A 21,015-nucleotide genomic window follows, 5' to 3' on the forward strand; every position below is an offset into this window, starting at 1 on the left:
GTCTCATTTGAAATGAAGCCTGTGTTTTTACTTTGTTCACAATTTCATTAATGCTCTCCTACCATGAATATCCATGCTGGGAATAAATATCTTCCCAAACAGTGTTTTAGATTCGGTTTTATTTTCTATGATTCTGGCTTCAGTAAAGCATTCTGCATTTTTTAATAGGACTCCTGTTAGTTTATGGGCAAAAATTGTGGCACATTAGGTGTGAGATACCGACATCTGAGTGTCCCACCTGAATGACAGGCTTCCCTGCTTCCGTGTGCAATCCACCTTCTTCCTAATACAGCTGGCAAGGTACTGCACAAAGATTCAAACAGCTTGGCCCTTCACACCTACATAGAAGATGGAGATGGAGCTCAGACTCCAGCCTTCAGTCTTTCTAGAACTGCTATCATAGATTTTGGAAGTGACCCAATGGATGGAAGATATCCATCTACCAATTATTTTTTAGAAGATTTATCTGTTCTTCATTGGAAAGTCAGATATACAGATAGGAGGAGAGACAGAGAAGAAGATCCTCCATCTGCTGATTCTACTCCGCAACTGGCCACAACAGCTGGAGCTGAGCTGATCGGAAGACAGGAGCTAGGAACCCCCGCCCCTGGCATCCCACATGGATGCAGGGTCCTAAGGCCCCAGACCATCCTTGACTGCCCTCCCAGGCCACAAACAGGGAGTTGGATGGGAAGTGCGGCCACCAGGACACAAACTGGCATTCACATGGAATCCTGGCATATGTAAGGAGAGGACCCCAGGCGCTAGGCCACTGCACAGGCACAACCAATTATTTTTTGAAATACAGGATCTTGGGACCAGCACGGTGGCGCAGCGGTTAAGGTCCTCGCCTGGCACGCCCAGGATCCCATATGGGCGCCGGTTCTATCCTGGCAGCCCTGCTTCCCCTCAAGCTCCCTGCCTGTGGCCCTGGAAAGCAGTCGAGGACGGCCCAAAGTTTGGGACCCTGCACCTGCGTGGGAGACTCAGAAGAGGCTCCTGGCTTCGGATCGGCATAGCATTGGCCGTTACGCTCACTTGGGGAGTGAATCATCGGATGGAAGATCTTCCTCTCTGTCTCTCCTCTCTGTATATCCGCCTTTCCAATAAAAAATAATAAAAATAAATCTTTAAAAAAATGCATATATAGGATCTTAGTTGAGTCCTACTTCACCACCAAAGAGAAAATGAGCATCTATTTAATTTTAAAAGCGCATCAAACTGACTTAATTAAAATTGCTTATAAATACTGGGGTGTTCCATGACCAATTTAGAAAATGACATGTCTCAGGACATTGTATTTCATTCTGTTTGATATCAGAGCAACAATACCGATAAGGGGTAAAGCAGCCAAAGATGAACGTAAGGAAAGTGGTCTAAAATCATCATTGTGAATAAAAGGGGTTTTCTTTTTCATTACAGAAGGATCAAAAATACTTATTTGTCATTTCTAAGTCTCCATGTTTATTTATGAATCACAAGTTATTATCTCTTCCTGTTTCTACACCAAGAACAAGTATAGATTTCAGGTTACAGGGAAAATAAAGCAAGCAAATTCTGTTATAAGTGTAAGTACACGGTTTTACTAATCTTGCTGCTTTCTTCTCCTTAGTCAATTTGCTATGGTCAAAGCCTTCTGGAAGAAGCATGACATAATAGGGGAATGAAAACCAAAGGTTTGGAATGATGTTCACTTAAGGGCACATCATTACCAATGCATTTCTCTGCCTGATGACTTCTGAGCTGGGATCAAGTTACAAGTGCTCCCACCTTAGACATTATGCTTCAGAACCTCACACACATTCACATCTCCCTTGCAACGCTTTGGGATGGTTAAGCAATATGAATCTTCCCTAGAATCTAGCAAAACACACATCTCGCTTACAAAATATGCTCATTTCCTTTCTTTTCAGGTTTTCATTTTAAATTATTTAGATATTGAGTTTTATGACGGTTATCTAATTTACCCAAAAGAAGCCAAGACATACCGTGTTGTTAAAGATATCAGATTATCTTTTACAGTAGCCACTTAAAATAGAATCCACTCATAATTTGCTCATGTTTTTCTCTGCAGTGGAGCAATAATTCATCTATGCAAAGGTTTTCCCAACACCAAAGCATTTAGGCAGCTTCTATTTAAAAGTGAGATTACCACAATTGTTCTTTAGTGAAAACCATGTTTTAAACCTCTCAAATGCAGATGACTATAAAACATAAATTAGACAACTTGCACTAAATTTCAACTTCTGTGAAGAATGAGTGTTTAAACATATGACATTTTGGCAATGTCTTTTTAACTAATGAAATCTCTGTGTCTTTCTTCTAAGAGATCCTTAAAAATACATGTCACCAAATTCCAATTCACGTGTCTTTGAAATTTTTACTGTAAGCCTTAAAAAGGAGTAATTTGTTCTACAGATTTCTATTCTTCCATTATAAAAGTCCATTTTAGTTTTGTACATTTGCTCACAGTGCTTAGAACTGAAAAACAAAATACTATCATTTAATAATTAAAATATTTGTGTTTAGAGGTTATTTTTATTCATTTTTAAGCAGCTGAAGCTTGTAATCATGACATGGGTTGTACAAGACAGCTGCAAATTTTGTAAAAATTCAATGTAATTTAAAAATAACTCAATATTCTGTTGGAAGATAAAACGGATTAATGACGATTGAAATAAAAAGATGTGGTTACTCCACTCATGTAGCTGTGTCTTCTACAACTACAGTTTTATGGTGAAAATTAAATGAACATATGAAGGATGCTTACAGGGAGTGTGAGATGCAAAGGATAGCAAAGCCAACCAATGAGTCACACTGTTGTAGTTAAACCATGATTGACTCCTAGGATTTGGCATTTTTCATGTGCCATAGATTTTAGAATGACTTGATGTTCCTATGCCAATGTGAAATGCTCTCTATATTCAAGAAAAACAGGAATTGGGCCCAGCACGGTGGCGCAAGTGGTTAAGGTCCTCGCCTTGCACGCCCAGGATCCCATATGGGCGCCGGTTCTATCCCAGCAGCCCTGCTTCCCTTCCAGCTCCCTGCCTGTGGCCCGGGAAAGCAGTTGAGCAAGGCCCAAAGCTTTGGGACCCTGCACCCGCGTGGGAGACCCAGAAGAGGCTCCTGGCTTCGGATCGGCATAGCATTGGCCGTTACGCTCACTTGGGGAGTGAATCATTGGACGGAAGATCTTCCTCTCTGTCTCTCCTCTCTGAATATCCGCCTTTCAATAAAAAAATAATAATAAAAATAAATCTTAAAAAAAAGAAGAAAAACAGGAATTAAAAGCGCTCATACTATTTACACACCATTTGGATTTTCTCAACTTCCTTTCTCACACATAGGGTCCAAAACATCAGAACCAATAGGTGGAGAAGAGAATAACTAAATCGGTTGAAGGAAAGCATTGATGCGCATGAATTTGCTTCACTGTACAAAAGAAAGGCCAAGAGTTCCTGAACACATTGCCTTATCCTGACTCAGGAAAGAAAAGTGCTTTGTGCAGTGGCAGGCAAATGTCATGGCTGTTCCCTGGCTCCTTCCCTCCACCAGAAGAGCACATAACCAACGAGACATATTTGCAGGTGGATTCCCTGTAAGAAACACAGGGAGACTCCAGGGTACCATGCTGCCAACAGGGACTGCCACAACAAGTATTGCCATAATCCACTTAGATCTGGCACCATTGTGTTTTCTTCACTGATTGTTATGTATTGGATTCATTTTGATTTTATAATTGTTTATTGCTCTTGCATAGTTTTTTGACCTATATTCTGTTCTGTCCATGAACCAATTTTTTGTGTGAACTATTCCATCTCCTTACACTTGAAAATATTGCTGTGAATGCCCATTTTGCTCTGGTGTGACATTTACTTACATGTAAACAATGCACTTGGCTGGACATCCTTCAAACCCACTTTACATGAAATGGTAGGTTTTAATTTTGATGCAATTTTTACATAATAATTCTGTCCCAATTTTAGACATACATTATTCCTTATATGTCGGTCTTAGGCTATCTGGGGTATTGTCCTTTTGAAACTATATTCAGTTCTATATTTCCACTTTGCTCTCATTATTTAACCAATTACCCGCCTTCAAAATGTCAAAAGTACAATTGCCTGGTAACATCAATATGTTAATCTACTAACAATGTTATATGGGGAAAAACATAGTGATTCAGAAACAAACAGGCACAAGAAAAGCTTCTTAGCGAAACAGTTTTCTGGCAAGAAACAGGACCACATCTATAAAGGCAGTTAATTCTGAGACATGTTGGCATAATGCCAGTTGGCACCAGTAAGAAACTATGGGAAGGAAATAGCTCAACTTTCATAGCCACTGCAAAAGAAAGAAACTTGCCTTAAGATGAATGCACAACTACCTTCAAGAAAACACTGAGAAATTCTAAGCACATTTTCCAGGTACCCTGACACTCCAGGTAGCATAATATCATAGCCTGTACTAACTAGAAATAGCGAGCTCTTAGGTGAAGTGGCCATGAATCCACCCTGAGCAAAACACAATTATAATTATGGAGCTGCTTGCAAATGATGCTATCATTAAATTTTTTAAACAGTTCGGAACGTAGCTATAAATTGTTGCCTTTACTTTTATAAGGGTTATTCTCAGAAGTGACATTTCTGAAACAGCTGGGTACGCTCTGAATTTATACAGATACTCTCCATGGTGCTGTTGACACTTAATGTAAATATACATCACCAGGAGGTCTTGTTAAAATGCAGCTCCAATTTATTAATCTGAGATGAAATTGAAGAGTTTTGCATTTGTTACTAGTTCCAGAGTTGTGTTGATACTGTTGGTCCATTGGTCACCATCAAGAAATGAGGTACTAAACCACACGTAAATGATCAACATTTGTAAGTGCCTGTTCTGAGTGGTCCTTTCTGGAAAGTTGGCGGTCTGCACTACCACAGGTAACTCAGAATATATCTGTCTAAAATGGGTAACAGGTAAACCTTTGCCTGAGATGCCAGCATCCCACATGTGTGCAGTTCATGTCCCAACTGCTCTACTTCCCACACAGCTCTCGATAAGTGCTCAGATGACACCACAAAATGGCCCAAGTGTTTGTGCCTTTACACCCACATGGGAGACCTGGATGCATCTCCTAGAACCTGCCTTAGCATTGTTCATTAACTGCTTGCTGCAGCCATCAGCAGAGTGAACCAGCATACCATCTCTCTCTGCCTCCCCCTGTCTCTTTGTAACTCTTCTAAGTAAACAAAGATTCTAAGTAAATGAAAGCTAAATGGATATTAATTTTATCTGCCTTACTGATACAGAGTATACAAGTTTGAGAGGAAAAAAGCATCAAGTATCTAGTGTGGAACTTGGCCTGATGCACAGTCCATCAAGATGAACAGCATAGTAAGTTTAGTTGCACTTTCTTCTTTTCTGTCCCATTCACATCAAAATAATAATTTACACAAATGATTTTAAATTATTTTAGTTAACTGCCACCTTGTAGGACATTAAAATTTATTGGAAGCATTGCTTTTTTGCATATGTTCCTACATTTTTGGCAGGCTTATATTGCAGCATTTCTGTTTAGATGTCTTCTTGGTGGATTTGTAGCACACTCTTACCTCTAATTATGCCTGAATCATCTGGACACATATTTTCAGAGTGGTTCTTCATTTCCAATGCCTCTTCCTCAACTCCAAACCATGGTATTGTATAATGCATTGTTTATTTAACACAAACTCCCTGATTTGCAATGTCAAAACTGCTTTAACATGAGAATTTTTTTTCATTTTCTTTACTAGCAAAATAAAACAAAGAGAAGATGATGCAATTATCCCCAAGAACTATTAGTGAATACTTTGTTTTGCTTTATTTTTAAAACATGTAGCGATAAGTAGAGACCAATACTTTCTAGCAACCTTTACACTTTCCTGGACTCCTACAGCATCTAGGGCTGGTTGGGTCAAAGTTAGGACCCTGAAAATGCACACAGGTAACCCATATGGGTGGCAGAGATCCACAAAGCTGAGCCATCACCTGCTGCCTCCTGGTCACATCAGCATCAAAAGTGGAATAGCAGGAAGACCAACAGCATTTTGATATTGGAAGCAAGCACTCCAAGGAGCAGCCTAAGCTTTTACACCAAGATGCCTGCCCCAAAGATATCCTTGTAAATATCAGAATATCACTCTTTTCCTCTCTTCTTGTGGAACTAATACGTACAGGCAATTCATGATTTCTCTCCTTCCATGTGTTGAACTAAAGTAAAAGGAGTTTGTACTTCCCAAGTAGATACCAATTAAAAATGAGAACTACAGCTGTTAAATGATATTGACAGAAGGGGACATACACAGAATTAAACATCATGTGTAGATACCATATACAGAAGGTAACTTACATGGAGAAAAACAGAAATGTAGTAGTTCATAAATTGAACAAAAATAAATTTTATAATTGAAGATAATCTTATAATTGAACATAGAAACACTTCTCAGCCTTTTGGCTAAGATCAAGTGTAGTATAATTGAAGATACAAGGAAGCAGAAAAAAAACATAAACATTCTATCTATATACTGTTAGTGCTTAGTGTCTAACTTCTGTCGTTTCTCTGGAAGAAGTATATACAGGAAAGCTATTTTTGGAAACTAAGTAAACAATGAAGGCTTAGGTAATTATTTGCACACACTGTGGACATTGAATTAATCCTAATTATTTAAAATAACACTCTAGTAAGTTAATACTTTTCTGAAAATAAATCACATAGATTTTCAATCTAACAATAGATCATGATAGAGTTTTCTGCATTTAACTGCATTCTATCAAAATAAGATATATGTTTTCTGAATTTAAATTAAAACAAAAATATCTGATAAATTGCATGTTTAGTGAAGTGGTAACAGGCATTTTCATATGAGTATCTTAGAAAAACAGTTTCAGAAATAATTGACATGCAAAAATGCATGTTATGCTTGCTAAAACTTGATTATACCTTTCAAAATACTATAGATACATAAAGAGTGAAAATATAGCACTTGTTTTTTTATGTTTCACAGAATAAAATTACCTTTACATGTTACATAAAAAGTAACACTTCAGTATATATTGATTTATTTATATTTACTTGGCCGAGAGATACATGGAGGCAAAAGAATTAGAGAGAGAATCAGTCCACTTTCTAAATGCCTACAACAACTAGAGCTGGGCCAGTCTAGAACCAGGAGATAGGAAGTCCATGCAGGTCTTCCCATCCCCATGTAAACTATTCTGTTTTGAGGGGAAGTAGCTGTGAGTTGGTTGGAAGCCAAAGCCTGGACTGGAATCTGTACTCTGAAACAGAATATTAGCATAACAAGGAGAGGTGCAACTCAATGTTCCATAAAACACCTGCCCTTCAATCTTGTATTATTATCTGCTCTAATTTCAAATATCTCCTTTAAGAAAAAGGGTACTTTCCCCTGCTCTTATCTCTTCAGGGAGATGTTTAGCCTGAACAACAGTGTCACTACGCATCTGGCTCCACCCACCAGAGCGGTGAGTGTAATGAAATGTTTGATGAAGGAAGGGAGCTGGCTGGTGGAGATGACCTTGCCTTCTCCCTCCGACTGGGCGCAATGACCAGAATATCTGCACACTTGAGCCTGCTCCTGCCACCTTGGACTGGAGGGAGCAAGGGTCACAGAGGAGGGGGGGCAGTGCTCTGACAGGGTAGACATGCCTATGTGGCCTGGGGGATGCGATCAAGGCACATGTGTGTCTGCTATGAAGTATCATATGCAACACTTCTACAAAAATGCTAAGGAACAGTATGGGTTCTTCGGTAGTTTGTCCTACCCAGGCTCCAGGGCTCAGATGTGGTTCTACTGGGTGGAGAAGGTCTTCCCATCTCTCAAGGAAGCTCACCCCTGCTAAAATCAGCTGTGCTTTTCTTGCCTAGTCACTCATTTTTTTTCTCTTTTGTATTTCTATACTCACTATACAGATAGTTTTATTTTAATGTTTGTCATATATTGTAATTCAATGAAATATATTACAAAAATAGTCCTGAAATACACTCCATAGCTAGAAATCAATGCCTAATAAGTGCAATCTTTTTTAAGATCAATTCTTTAAAATGATTCTTATTTTAGATATTTAAACAGTGATGGAATTTAGATACTATTATCCAAAACAGAAGCAAGAGGCATCACTATACTGATAGTCTGAAAGCTATAAAATAAAGTGAGAAAAATGATATATATCAAAGAAGGCAATTTCTAATCTATTTTTCCCCATAGGAAGATAATTCAATCACTCGTTTTATCTCTCATAAAATATCCCATTAAAGGCTTCATACATGCTATTTGAAGTTTTATGTTTAAGTCAATAATATGATGCACTAAGTAATTTTTGTGAGAAAAAGCCATTTTTCATGTATTTCTCTTTCATCACTTTGATATTGATAGTATTTCACACTCAACTTACTTTGGGAAATACTTAAATTTCGTAGAAAATTTAGGTACTCAAAAAACAACAACTTTTGGAGCTGGCTTTTTTATTTAATGGGTTCCCTGATATATATAACATGTGTAGATGACTGGAATAGCGAATCCTTGGGATTTGCCAATTGGGACAGCAGAATGAGAAACAGAGAGGAAGAGAGAGATAAGGTATTTTCAAACACCTAAAATTCACTTAAAAAAGAGAAAAAAAGCAATATGAGCAGAATTTCAGATCAGTCACATAAGAGATATGAAAATAAAATTTTAAGTTTACAGCAACAAAAAAGGGTTAGTATAATTGCAATAGTAATCATTTTTAAATTGTCTGAAATTATTCCTGGCACAAGCTTTAACTTCAGGTACGTTGCATCCTTGAGACACTTAATTTCATACATTTTAACTAAATTAGTAACATTACCCAGAAGAGATTCCTTAAGGAAAAAACGGAAGTAATATTTGGAAAGGTATAATTCTAATGGAAATACTGTAACATCAAATGAAGGACTATTAAGTGATTAAAAGGCAAACAAGCTTGTTAATTTCATTCGAGTCCTCAACGAGCTCCTGGAACAGGACTCAGTTAACTTAAGGAACACAATTTCTAGACTATAGTATCACTGCAACAGCTAGAGAAGCAACTAAATCCTGAAGAGCTTTGAAATAGTTTACAAAATAACAACAACAACAAAATGCGATTTCAGGGGCCCAGCACTGTGACCTAGTGAATAAAGTCCTCACCTTGAACGTGCCAGAATTCCATATGGTCACCAGTTCTTATCCCAGCTGCCCTGCTTCCCATCCAGCTCCCGGTTTGTGGCCTCGCAAATTAGCTGCGGACGGCCTAATGCCTTGGGACCCTGTACCTGCATTGGAGACCTGGAAGAGGCTCCTGGCTTCCTATTGGTTCCTTTCCAGCCATTGTGGTCACTTGGGGAGTGAATCATAAGATGGAAGATCTTGCTCTCTCTGTCCCTCTTCCTCTCTGTATATCTGACTTTGCAACAAAAATAAATAGATCTTTTAAAAAGTGCAAAGTCAAAATTGTGCCATTCACAATAACAAAACACTGAATAATTAAAATAAAATGTTATTGTAATTTTGATATAAAGAAAAATCGCCATGGTGGTATTTCCACCTTCTGATCTGTTCCACCTTTCTTCTTACTCCTCTCTCTTCCCTGGAAAATACATTTCATGGTCTGAAATTTTCCAGGTGCTCCAAATTGCTCTTAACGATGTTAATAAATCCTAATGAGTGTGAAAAACACTGGGCCTCATTTTCAGGAGAAGCTGTGGAAATAACTAAACTCATTTTGTTTTACGGATTTCATTACATTGTGCCATGTCATTATTATGCCAAATAAATACAGTTTTCAGAGAATGACTTTTCAGAATCATTATGGTATTTCATAATTTATAGGTAACGTATACTCCTGTAATAACAGCAACTTAAATGCATGCCATATTTACATTATACCATACCCTGAGCTAAAATAAATGCAGCAATTTGACCAGAAGAGGATGTGCAGAGCAGTCTGAGTCTGGAGTCTTAGTTCACAGACTGTTGGTGCATGGGGCCAGGGTCAAATTCTGAGCAATTGTGCTCAGGTGGGCAAAAGTCAAAGAAAGACTGCACACTGGAGACCTTGGCTGCAGATGTCATTGAGACAGTCATGCACTGACTTCCTACCTGGGCCACACTGCTGCTTCCTGGTCATCAAGCACTGGCTGGTTAACACCAACAGGGTGCATGGCTATCCAAGTCTGTGAAACATGAACTCCTGTAAGGTGACTCCCAAGCAACTCAATACAACCATAAGGCAGTGAGCCTTTGGGGTCAACCTCCCTTCATTAGAGAGGGGGGCTTCTCTCTGGCCACATGTTTTATAATTTTTTACCTAAGTACGTCTCATTTCTTATTTTCCCAATTGCATGTCAGCTCCCCCTACAACCCAGTTTGTGCTGCTGTAGCTAGCAGCATGAAGATCATGAGGACTGACAAACAGCAAGGGGAGAGCCAAGAGGAACAGCACAGGTACCGGACCAAGACTGCAGGCCCTTCCAATCCACAGCAAGGAATCCAGATTGTGTTGTTAGGGCTCCATTCTAGCGTTCAATTAGAACAGGACTGTGCCCTGGCTCAAGCTCCAAAGGATGTGTGTAGAGGATGGGCCAGGGAGGAAGAACGGTAATGACCGAATATGCAGACAGAAGATGGAAACAGCAACACAAGTGGTGCCTTCCAGGATAGTACACTGACATGACTTGCTGACACACACAACTGCCAGGTACGGAAATAATGCCTCATCCCATAAGGAGGGAGACCAGGAGTAGGTATATTGCAGGCCCTTGTGCTGGAGGGTGAGTCATCTGTGTGTCCGGAATGCACTTGCTGAGAATTTTCTAAGGAAGTAGAACTCTCATTATCCATGTTATTCTGCCCAATCTTTTCAATGCCCTTTATAAGACGAGAGTAGCACTCCTTTCTAAGAGAAATGCAGAGTCCATTGGAACTTGAAGTCAAATTAAACATACATAACTTGAGGATATTTCTGCATTTTAGGAAACTGTCATGGTTTCCTAATTGCATAGCATGTCCCTTGAATAACATTTAAGTTATTTGACATGCTGAATTATTCATTTCCATAATCATATACATTTAGAAATATTAAATAATAGCTTTCCTCACTTTTCAGATTTCAAAACTATTACTCTTGAATCTCAAAGCAGGAACGATAATTGATATTTACTCATCTTTTTTTCTACATCATGCATCAATTATAATCATAAATGCTAAAATAGAAGTAAAATGTAATCTCAGCTAATATTTCTTCCAATAAACCTTTCTTGCTCTCTGTAACCAAAGTGATAACTTCCACTTGTGACCACTTAATGCTCAATTTCTGAACAAAACTTGCACACCATCTCGTATGGTAGAGGTCAATATCTAAGCACATAATGAATGCACGTTATTTTGGTTATATGCAGTGATATTTCTCTTCCCCACAACTGTGAACACTGTGAGAAGCAGTTAATAATTACTCATTAAATTTACTGGAAAATTAATGCCTGAATTTTCTATTTCAGCTACAGCTCCCAGAACTAACACCTTTCTGCAGTTTATGCAGACTATGCATGAGCACATACAGGTGTAAATATCGTGAAATATCCTACCTCCCAGAGTAGCAGACAGCAAGAAATGTGTCCCATACTTCTTGATGAGGTTCTCTGTGATTTGCTGCAGAGTGGGCCGGCGTCCCAGAAGTCGAATGTTGCGGAAGAATTCCGGGGCAAGAGGCAGAGGGGAGCCGAGGAAATGTCTTCTCTCAACTGCAAGGTTATTTACTTTCCAACGGCCAAACTCCCTAGAAAGCAGATTTACTTTTATTCATAAATGCATAATCATTTTTGTCTGAATGATCTTATTTGAAAAGCTCACTTGGTAGAGCCCTCCATTACAATGACTTGTGCTGATAACCTCAGGCTATTTGCTCTGAGTTGGAGAAGCCACCTTTACACTTTACCTGGAGTAAAGAATATCAAACTAGCTCGTAGAGCAAACCTCTTCTATTGACAATTCTTTTTTCCAAAGGACAGGTATATATAAAAACTGATATAAGTGCATATAGAATACAAACATTATTACTCAAAATAAGAGGTAAACAAAACAAGGCATTTTTCTAAAAGAAATTTAAAAAGTAAAAGGGCTCGAATGAATGCATTTATTTTCTACTGACTTAGAGCATTCATGTATCAAATCTCAATGATACCATAGAGATAAAGATCAACAACATGGCCAAGAGAGTAGTCTTAGTTTTGTGTTGGACTGTTTTCTAAATACTCATTGTTTAAAACATGTTTTGAAAATCCACTTTTCATTTTGCTTACCCAAAATGTTTACTTTGAATACAAAATTAGATCTAAGAGATCTTGCATTTCCATTCATCAAATTTGTTTTTGCATTGCTGTAATGATGCTTTAAAACTGAAAATATTGAAAGATTTTTGTTAACAACCTAGAAAAAAATACTGAAGTCATCATCCTGAGAAGTGGTGATGAACACAACTGCTGAGGTGTGATCAAGTACTTGGAACCTGATCAACAACGGTCAACAGAATCTCTTCCCTAAATTTATTCTCATAACTTACCGAAGGAATAACAGCGTGACTAAAAATCACCAACATATGGGAGTTATTGCAAAAATTGTTTGTTTATTTTCTAGCCTTCCCGTGCCCTCTCCCACCCCTGACCAAATAAGTAGCTTGTCAAGATCAATATAGAGTACTTAAGTTTTGGAAACTCAGCAGGGTTATAGGAAATTAACTGTTATATAAAGTGGAAACCAATAGGAACAGTGTTGTTGGTTTCTTTTTTTTTCTTTTTTTAAATTTTTTCTTCCTTATGATAGAATTCACCTAGGTTGCAGCCAGAGCATGCATTCATTAAATTTTGGAAAAACAAAGCAATGGAGTGCTGAACTGAAAGCATGCTATTGGGCATGATTATCATAATGAGAACATTTTACCCAAAGGCATCTCAGGATTTCATCCAGATGCTCTAAGTTTATACTAAATAAGATCATCATTATTTCTAAAAGCTGTGTTCCACTTGGAACATCAAAGAATACAGGTATCCCCTCATTATGAAGTCTTTAAATTAAACAGGCAAGATCATTCAAATTGAACGCAGCTTGGACCTTTTTGAGGCACCATTATTTTGTAGAACACACAAATGAGCCATGACCAGTTCAACCAGAACATTGCTTTGAAAATGTATTTTGGCTTTACAGAGCTTATATCCAATTATGAGGGCTGCATGTTTGCCTCCTAAAAATTACAACTTGCAAATAGCTATTGTATGTATATAATACATAAATACATTGTGTATTACGATTTTTTTCTATAACACATAAAACAGTCCAAATGCAAGAAAATTATCACCAGATTTCATTTAAATTTTGGTCACATTCTTACCATGCTGGCAGTGACCATCCCTGTCATCATTCAGATTCCATGTGAATATACAGATGTTCTTGGTATTAACAAATGCACTCCCATGATTTTCTTCAAAATGCACATGTGTGTTGTTTCTCCATAGTAAAAGTTCTTCCATTATTGATATTAAAATTTTTGGACTCAGTACCAAAGAAAATCAGCATGAGAAGACTGACAAAGCCAGATGATGAATTTGCTTAAAAAAAGATTTATCTTTAGTTTCTAATTTACACTAGAAGTTGTTTGTCTGAAGTCCCAAAGGTAATTATTATATTATCTTTTCAAGCATGTGTTAGTTTGTCATTTTAATTCCATCAATATTCATTAAAATTTGCAAACATAACAGAATAGTAACTCAAAATATATAACTCAAACTCTAATTTACTGGGGAATAAATTCAACATGAGAGTCTTAATTTATCAATATTTAGTAGCAATAACCTAAGTTATCACAAAAACCTTCTGTAAAAATCACTCATCGTAAGAATTACCACTAATGATCAATACCCATTTCCCACAGTTCCATTATATTTTGCATATAATTTTTAAACACTCCTGACTTATTGCTTTCAGATCTCTCAGATGGCATATTTTTTCATTTGGCTGCAACAGGAGAAAAGTTCCTGATGGCCTGCATTACTGGCTCGGCTGCCAGTGTTTGTAAAGCAGTTAAATGTTAGGCAGTTGGCAGAAAATATACTGTCTCTTCCACCCTATGGCACGCTCCCCAATTTTTTTTTTAATTATGGTACTCAATCTTTTTAAAGATAGAGAAATACTTTTGGATGAAGCTATAAATTTGGCAGAATTAATCTGTAAACATAAAAACCTGAAAGGAAAAGCACAATCAGGAATAATTTATATGAAATGTTTACATGTAGGATTTTTGAAAAGCATCAATTAATGGCTGATTAGGTTTTGAATGCACTGCCAAAATCATAGATCATAGTAGATTAGAAAAGGTGATATGCCTTATTGCAATATGAAAATTGCCCATACAGCAACATAAAAAGTATTTGTTGTAGTGCTAACCTCTTGGCTATTCTTTCTCTCTCTCTCTGTCTCTCTCTCTGTCTCTCTCTCTGTCTCTCTCTTTTTTTCTCTTTCTCACTAACCCCTGATCAGGCTACCAAGTAAATGAATGACTATAAATAATGAAGAAGACAATAAAGAAACGATAAAGAAAATAAAAGTATATCAACAATGTTAAAACACTTGTGAAAATGAAAACTGGTCATGGACAGCCACCCTGTGTGACGAGAGAAAAAATATGGTAATCAATGGGTACGTGTTGGCAAATGAAGGTGAAATAAAGGCCTTTCCACACAAGCCTGGTTAGCCTTGTTACACAGAAACTGAAAGATAATAAGCATCATGGAGAATGTGAAGACAACAAAACATTATGGCAAAAGAATAAAGGTGATTCAAAACAAGCAACAGGAATATTTACGGAAAATGGTAGGAAAAAGTTGTTATATACCAGTAATAACCTTGAATGCAAATGGATTAAGTTCTCAGATTAGCAAATACAAATAGGCTGAATATAGTAACTAACAAATAATATTGACATGCTGCCCATGTTACCGACACATTTTACCAACAAAGATATGCCGAACCTGAAAGTCACAGGATGTAAAAAGATATTCCAGGCAGATGGAAATCAAGAGCAAACATTGATAACTGTCAGAAGATCAAACAAAACAAGAAAACCAGGCCATTATGGTATGATTAAAATATCAATTCAAGAGGAAGGTGTGTTTGTAGTAAAGGTATATGTATCCAATGCTAAGTAATAGAGCTACTAAGACAAATGTTAGTGTATGTGAAGGCAGGCATAGCCACGAATCCAATGACAACTTCACTGCTCCACTTTCATCAATGAACAGATAAACTAAACCAAAAAACAAAAGAAGCAAAAACAAGCAACAAATAAGAGTTATGATCTGTTATTGGTGAAATGAATCTAGTTTGTATTCACAGTTGCAGAACACACCTTGTCCATCATTACATGAAACATATTCCAGGACATTATTAACACTAGGTCATAAAACAAGTCTGAAAAAGGAATTGAGACCATAGCATGTATCTTTTATTAGCACTTTCAATATAACTTGGAGAAAAACATGATTATACCATGGCCTGAAATATGCTGTTGTGAAAATTTAAGTACAAAAGGAAGGAATGAGGGAGTATGTGTAGAGAAACTGAATTATAGAGGGAAGTAAGATTAACTTTTTAGAACTGTACTTGTTGGGCCCTGTGTGGTGGCCTAGTGGCTAAAGTGCTCCTTTGAACACACAGGATCCCATATGGTTGCCATTTCTAATTCAGGCAGCCCCAATTCACATCCAGCTCCCTGTTTGTGGCCCTGGGAAAGCAGTCGAGGACTTGGTCAAGGTCTTGGGACCCTGCACCTGCATGGGAGACCTGGAAGAAGTTTCTGGTTCCTGGCTCCTGGCTTTGGATTGGCGCAGCACCACCCATTGAGGTCACTTGGGAATTGAATCATCGCACAGAAGATCTTCCTCTCTGACTCTCCTCCTCTCTGTATACATGACTTTGCAATAAAAATAATAAATAAATAACTCTTTTTAAAAAAGAACTATATCTATCAAAAATATATCTGTACTCAATATGTTAATAAAAAGAAAGAAAAATACTCTGGGAGAACAAAACACAGAGATGGAACAACATGATTCGGAACAAACTGTAGATCACAGAAGAAAATAAACAGGGAAATCAAGAATTCCTTAAAATAAATTATAATCACAACATAACGTATCAAAAAATAGGGATTACACCAAAGTCACGATTAAGAAAGAAGCTTCTATTAATTAGTGCCTACACCAAGAAATTGGAAAGATATCAAATAACTGATTTAACAATACACGTCAAGAAATTAGAAAAACAAGAATAAAGCAAACTATATATTACTAAGAGATCATTTTAAAAAATTACCCAAGAAATAAAAGTTGTAAAAAATATTAAAAAATGAGCTATATTTTAAAGTAAATAAATTAATAATTAGCCAAATCAACCAACTAATAAGTGGGAGAGGCAAAGACCTTATTTAATAAAATTTGAACTTTAAAGGAATATATTAGAACTGATTCCACAGATATTGAAAAAAATCATCAGTATTATTACAAATTTAAAATGCCAAAAACCAGATTCCTGGACATATTTTATATATATATATATATAAAACACATATTTATATATATTATATATATAACACATATTATATATATTATATATGACCAAAATTATATACTATAATATATTATAATATATATATTATATATGACCAAAATTTAGTCACAAGTTTAGAATACCTGAACAGAAAAATCATCAAAATATAACCAGTAATTAGGGCTTTCCTAGAAAATAATAGCCCAACACCAAATAGCTCTACAGCTGAATTCCACCAAATGACTTATATATTAATGAATTCCAATTTTTCTTAAAATTTCAAAAGAATTGAAATGAAATGAGTCCTCCCAAACTCCAGTGAAGCCAATATCACCTCATTATGAAACCAAAAAATAATACAACAAAGAAAGAGAGCTATAGAGAGCTATAGACTGAATCTCTGATGAATGCCATGTACAAATCCTCACCAAAATAAAAGCTAATTAACTCCAACAACACATTAAAAAAAAAATCCTGCCACAGTGGGGTTTACACCAGGAACTCCGGGATTATTCACAATGTGTAAATCAATAAACACAGTACATCCTGAAAATTCTAAGAATAAAAACTATATGATTATCTCAATGTATGCAAAACATTTTATAAAATATTTTCAAAATATTTTCAAAATAATAAAAGCATTTTAAAATTGAATACACAAAGAGTACTCCTCAACATAATCAGAGCAATATACAACAAGCACACAAATAGCATTGTATTCAGTAGAGAAAAGCTGGAAGGAAGAAAGAGTGTGACAGAGTGACAGACAGACCATCCATTGTTGCCTTACTCCACCAAGGGCTGCCTTTCAGACCTCCCATGTAGTTTTAGAGGCCCTAGAATGGGCCATCATCTGCTGATTTCTCATATGAATTAACAGGGAGCCACATCAGAAATGGAGCAGCCAGGACTCAATATGGCACCCATATTCTCTCTATATATAAATTCTCTATATCTATGGATATATATATATATATATATAGAGAGAGAGAGAGAGAGAGAGAGAGAGATGAGGATATATACACCATATGAATTATGTCAATGAACACTTGGAATCCACCATTAATGTCTCAAACTAATAAAGAAACATATAAAGAAATTAATAAAGAAACCTCAGTAATGTAGAGGTTAACAATGAATTAAAATATTTTAGGGCCCAGTGTAATGGTTCAATTGGGTAATCCACCCTTTGTGCACACCAGGACTCCATAGGGGCACAGATTTGTATCCTGGATGCTCCATTTCCTCTGCAGCCCTGGCTTGCAACCAGGAAAAGCAGTAGAGGATGCCCTAAAGCCTTGGGACCCTGTACCCACATGGGATATCTGGAAGAGGCTCCCAGCTCCTTGCTTTGGATCAGTTCAGCTCCAGCTGTTGTAGTCATTTGGTGAGTGAATCAGTGGACGGAACATCTTTCTCTCTGTTTCTCCTTCTCTCTGTAAATCTGATCTGCCTTTCCAATAAAACCAAATAAGCTTTTTAAAAATGTTCAAATATCTACTGGCAAGTATCTAAAAGAAAATTTTCTTGATTCAAGTCTGTGTATTTTGAGAGTTGGCGGGTGACATACAGTTCAGACCAACTTGAAAACAAAATGTTGCCTTGGAAAAAGGAAGAAGCAAAAGCAGAAAGTGTAGGTGGGAGAAGACACTGGTCTAGTGGTTAGGATGCCACTGCGGACGCCATATCACACAGCGGAATGTTTGGGTAAAATTCCAGGTTTCAGCTCCCAATTCCAACTTCTTGCTTATGCGCAGCCCTGGAAGGCAGCACTTGATGTGTGTATGTTTTATTTCCTTCCGTATGGGAGACTTGGGTTTTGTTCCTAGCTCCTAGCTCTGGCCATGGCTCTGCACTGGCTAGGGCAGGTATTAAGGGAGTAAATCCAAGGCTGGAAGCTTTGTTGCCCATCTTGTGTCCAATTCTTTGCCCTGTCATTCTCAGCTACAAGTAAAATCACTTTAGAAAAATCAGGATTTTAATTTCTGCCATTTGTCAATTCTTCACCATCAGTTTGAGATTTCTTTCTGAATACACATTACTGTAAAATAGAATGATAAAATTAATTTTTCTGAAACTTTGTAACTCTGAAAAAGTTCACTGGGAACAAGGAGAGTTGATTTTAGTGAGTGTCTGCAAAAGTGTTTATGCATGCCAGAATTTTACTATCAATCAGCATGTTATTATGTTGATATATAATTAAGATTATATTAACAATCTATATTCACGGACACTCTCCCAAACATAATGTTGATGGTTAACCACAAATCTGAAGTCATTAGTAATAACTCTTACCTGTCTGAATCTGAAAAGTTGCTTACTGATCTGTTACACCCTAAGACAAATTTGCAAGGTAAGTACCACTGCCAAATAAAAGAGTGCAATATTCTAACTACATACACAAACTTGAGAGAGGAAGATTTAAGGAGGTACAAAAGCACACACACAAATCAACATGTTTTCAGTTAAGTTTTTGATCACTAAATTAATCCCTGGCTACTCAGGAGCTTCCTCCTACAGTGGGTGCTGCTTTTAGCAGCAATGTCTTCCATTCTTGGTTTTGCTGCTCCTAACTGGCCCTCAGTTAGCTTTTGGCTTTGAAAGCCTGCTCTCTTTTACATCAATTGCTGTCTGACCATGCAGCACTCAGCAAGTGATTCACGGTTTATCTGGGAATGGTTGAACTGATATGCCATTTACTAAGTTCTTATTATCTATAACTGTCTCTTAATACTGAGGATGCACAAAATGGGATCAGCGTGATGGCTCAGTGCCTGAATCCCCAGCCTGCACGTGTCAGGACCCATCTGGGTGCTAGATCCAGTCCTGGTTGCTCCTCTTCCCTTCGAGAGCCATGCTTGAGGCATGGGAAAGCAGTCTAGAACAGCCCAATGGCTTATCCAGTGGAAGCTCCAGGCTCCTGGCTTCAGATGGGCTCAGCTCGGGCCACTGTGGCAACTTGGGGAGTGAATCAGTGGACAGAAGAACTTTCTCTTTGTCCTTCTCTCTTTTAATCTGCCTTTCCAACAAAAATAATAAATAAATCGTAAAGAAAAGCTTTCAGATATTTGTTCATGTGGTTTTCTTTTATCATTCATTTGTCATTTAAATTAATTTATGTCACCAAGGGTGAATGGTTTTCAGTTAAGGCTCTGGGCATGTGATTTTTTTTTTATTCTATATTTGAAGTTTTATAAACTAACAAACAGACAGAAAACACAAATATAGATGTATACACACACATTTGAGGTAGTAATCAATTGCTGAATTCATGGGCTGAAAATATGTGCTTCTATTTCTCAGCTCATTTTCTTCCTGACAGGAACTTTCACAGGGAATTTTCTTTTTTTCCATTTTATATAATCCAGTATATTCACTCATCGTTGTATAAATCATGCTGTTTGCCAAATTTGATGATATTTTTTGTTCTGGCACTAGGTCTCAAGGAAAATTTGCAAATTTAATGAAAAGTTTTGTTTGTTACACTCCAGCCTGTGTTTGATTTCAAATTAATTTCTATAAACTATGATATTTACCACTAATGTAATTTGTGCAGTTATTGATATCTATTTTTTAAGTGTTATTTGCCAAAGGGACATTTTCTATAAATTGAAGTGCTTTTAACCTTTTCAAAAATGTGTTTTGGATTTATTTCTAGGCCATCTACTTCTTCTACATTTAGCTGTTCAATTTCCATCAATGACAACTAACTTTAAATAAAAATAGCTGTACAAGAAATTCAAAATTGGGTAGGCTGACCATTTTGGTATTATATTTCCTTGGCATCCAAGGGGCCTTCTATGGTCTGCTGACTGACTGGACTCTCTCAACACTTTACTGAGACGCCCAAGGGCTGTGCCAGGGGTTCTCTACTCATTATTTATTTTCCCTAAACTTTGTTTCCACATTTATTTACTTTCTGTATCTGTGCTTACATAAAGTTCAAACAACCGGGAACAAAGGGCCAACCTCTGTTTCTCCTTTTTGTTTCTACGTGTCTGAATTTTAAACACATCTCAGTGATCGTCATACAACGTGTGCTTTCTTTTTTGCTTTTGGATTATTTTATACATCATATTTTCCAGATTCATAACATTTTCAAACATATGAGGACATCCTCTTCTTTTATGGCTGAATAATAGTCCACTGAATCTACAAATGTTTCTTTGCAATGTCAGATATACAGAGAGTAGAAGAGACAGAGAGGAAGATCTTCTGTCCGATGATTCACTCCCCAAATGACCTCAATGGGCGGTGCTATGCCAATCCAAAGCCAGAAGCCAGGAACTTCTTCTAGGTCTCCTGCACGGGTACAGGGTCCCTAGGCTTTGGACAGTCCTTGACTGCTTTCCCAGACCAC

At 37.1% G+C, this 21,015-nt stretch overlaps 1 protein-coding gene across 3 annotated transcripts in view; it reads right to left on the minus strand.

Moving 5' to 3' along the window:
• BRINP3 (BMP/retinoic acid inducible neural specific 3) overlaps positions 1–21,015 on the minus strand; it is a 397,330-nt gene that overhangs the window by 188,198 nt on the left and 188,117 nt on the right. For 2 of the 3 annotated variants that reach the window (XM_040985188.1, XM_040985189.1), the window contains one exon: positions 11,645–11,835. The exons of the other annotated variant lie outside the window; for it this stretch is intronic. In XM_040985188.1, the coding sequence (XP_040841122.1) occupies positions 11,645–11,835 (191 nt within the window). The remainder of the gene's footprint in view (positions 1–11,644; positions 11,836–21,015) is intronic. 3 annotated transcript variants of the gene reach the window in all.

This window comes from Ochotona curzoniae, unplaced genomic scaffold (assembly GCF_017591425.1).
Source record: "Ochotona curzoniae isolate NIBS_2020 unplaced genomic scaffold, NIBS_Ocur_1.0 contig_430, whole genome shotgun sequence".
NCBI classification, from domain to species: domain Eukaryota; kingdom Metazoa; phylum Chordata; class Mammalia; order Lagomorpha; family Ochotonidae; genus Ochotona; species Ochotona curzoniae.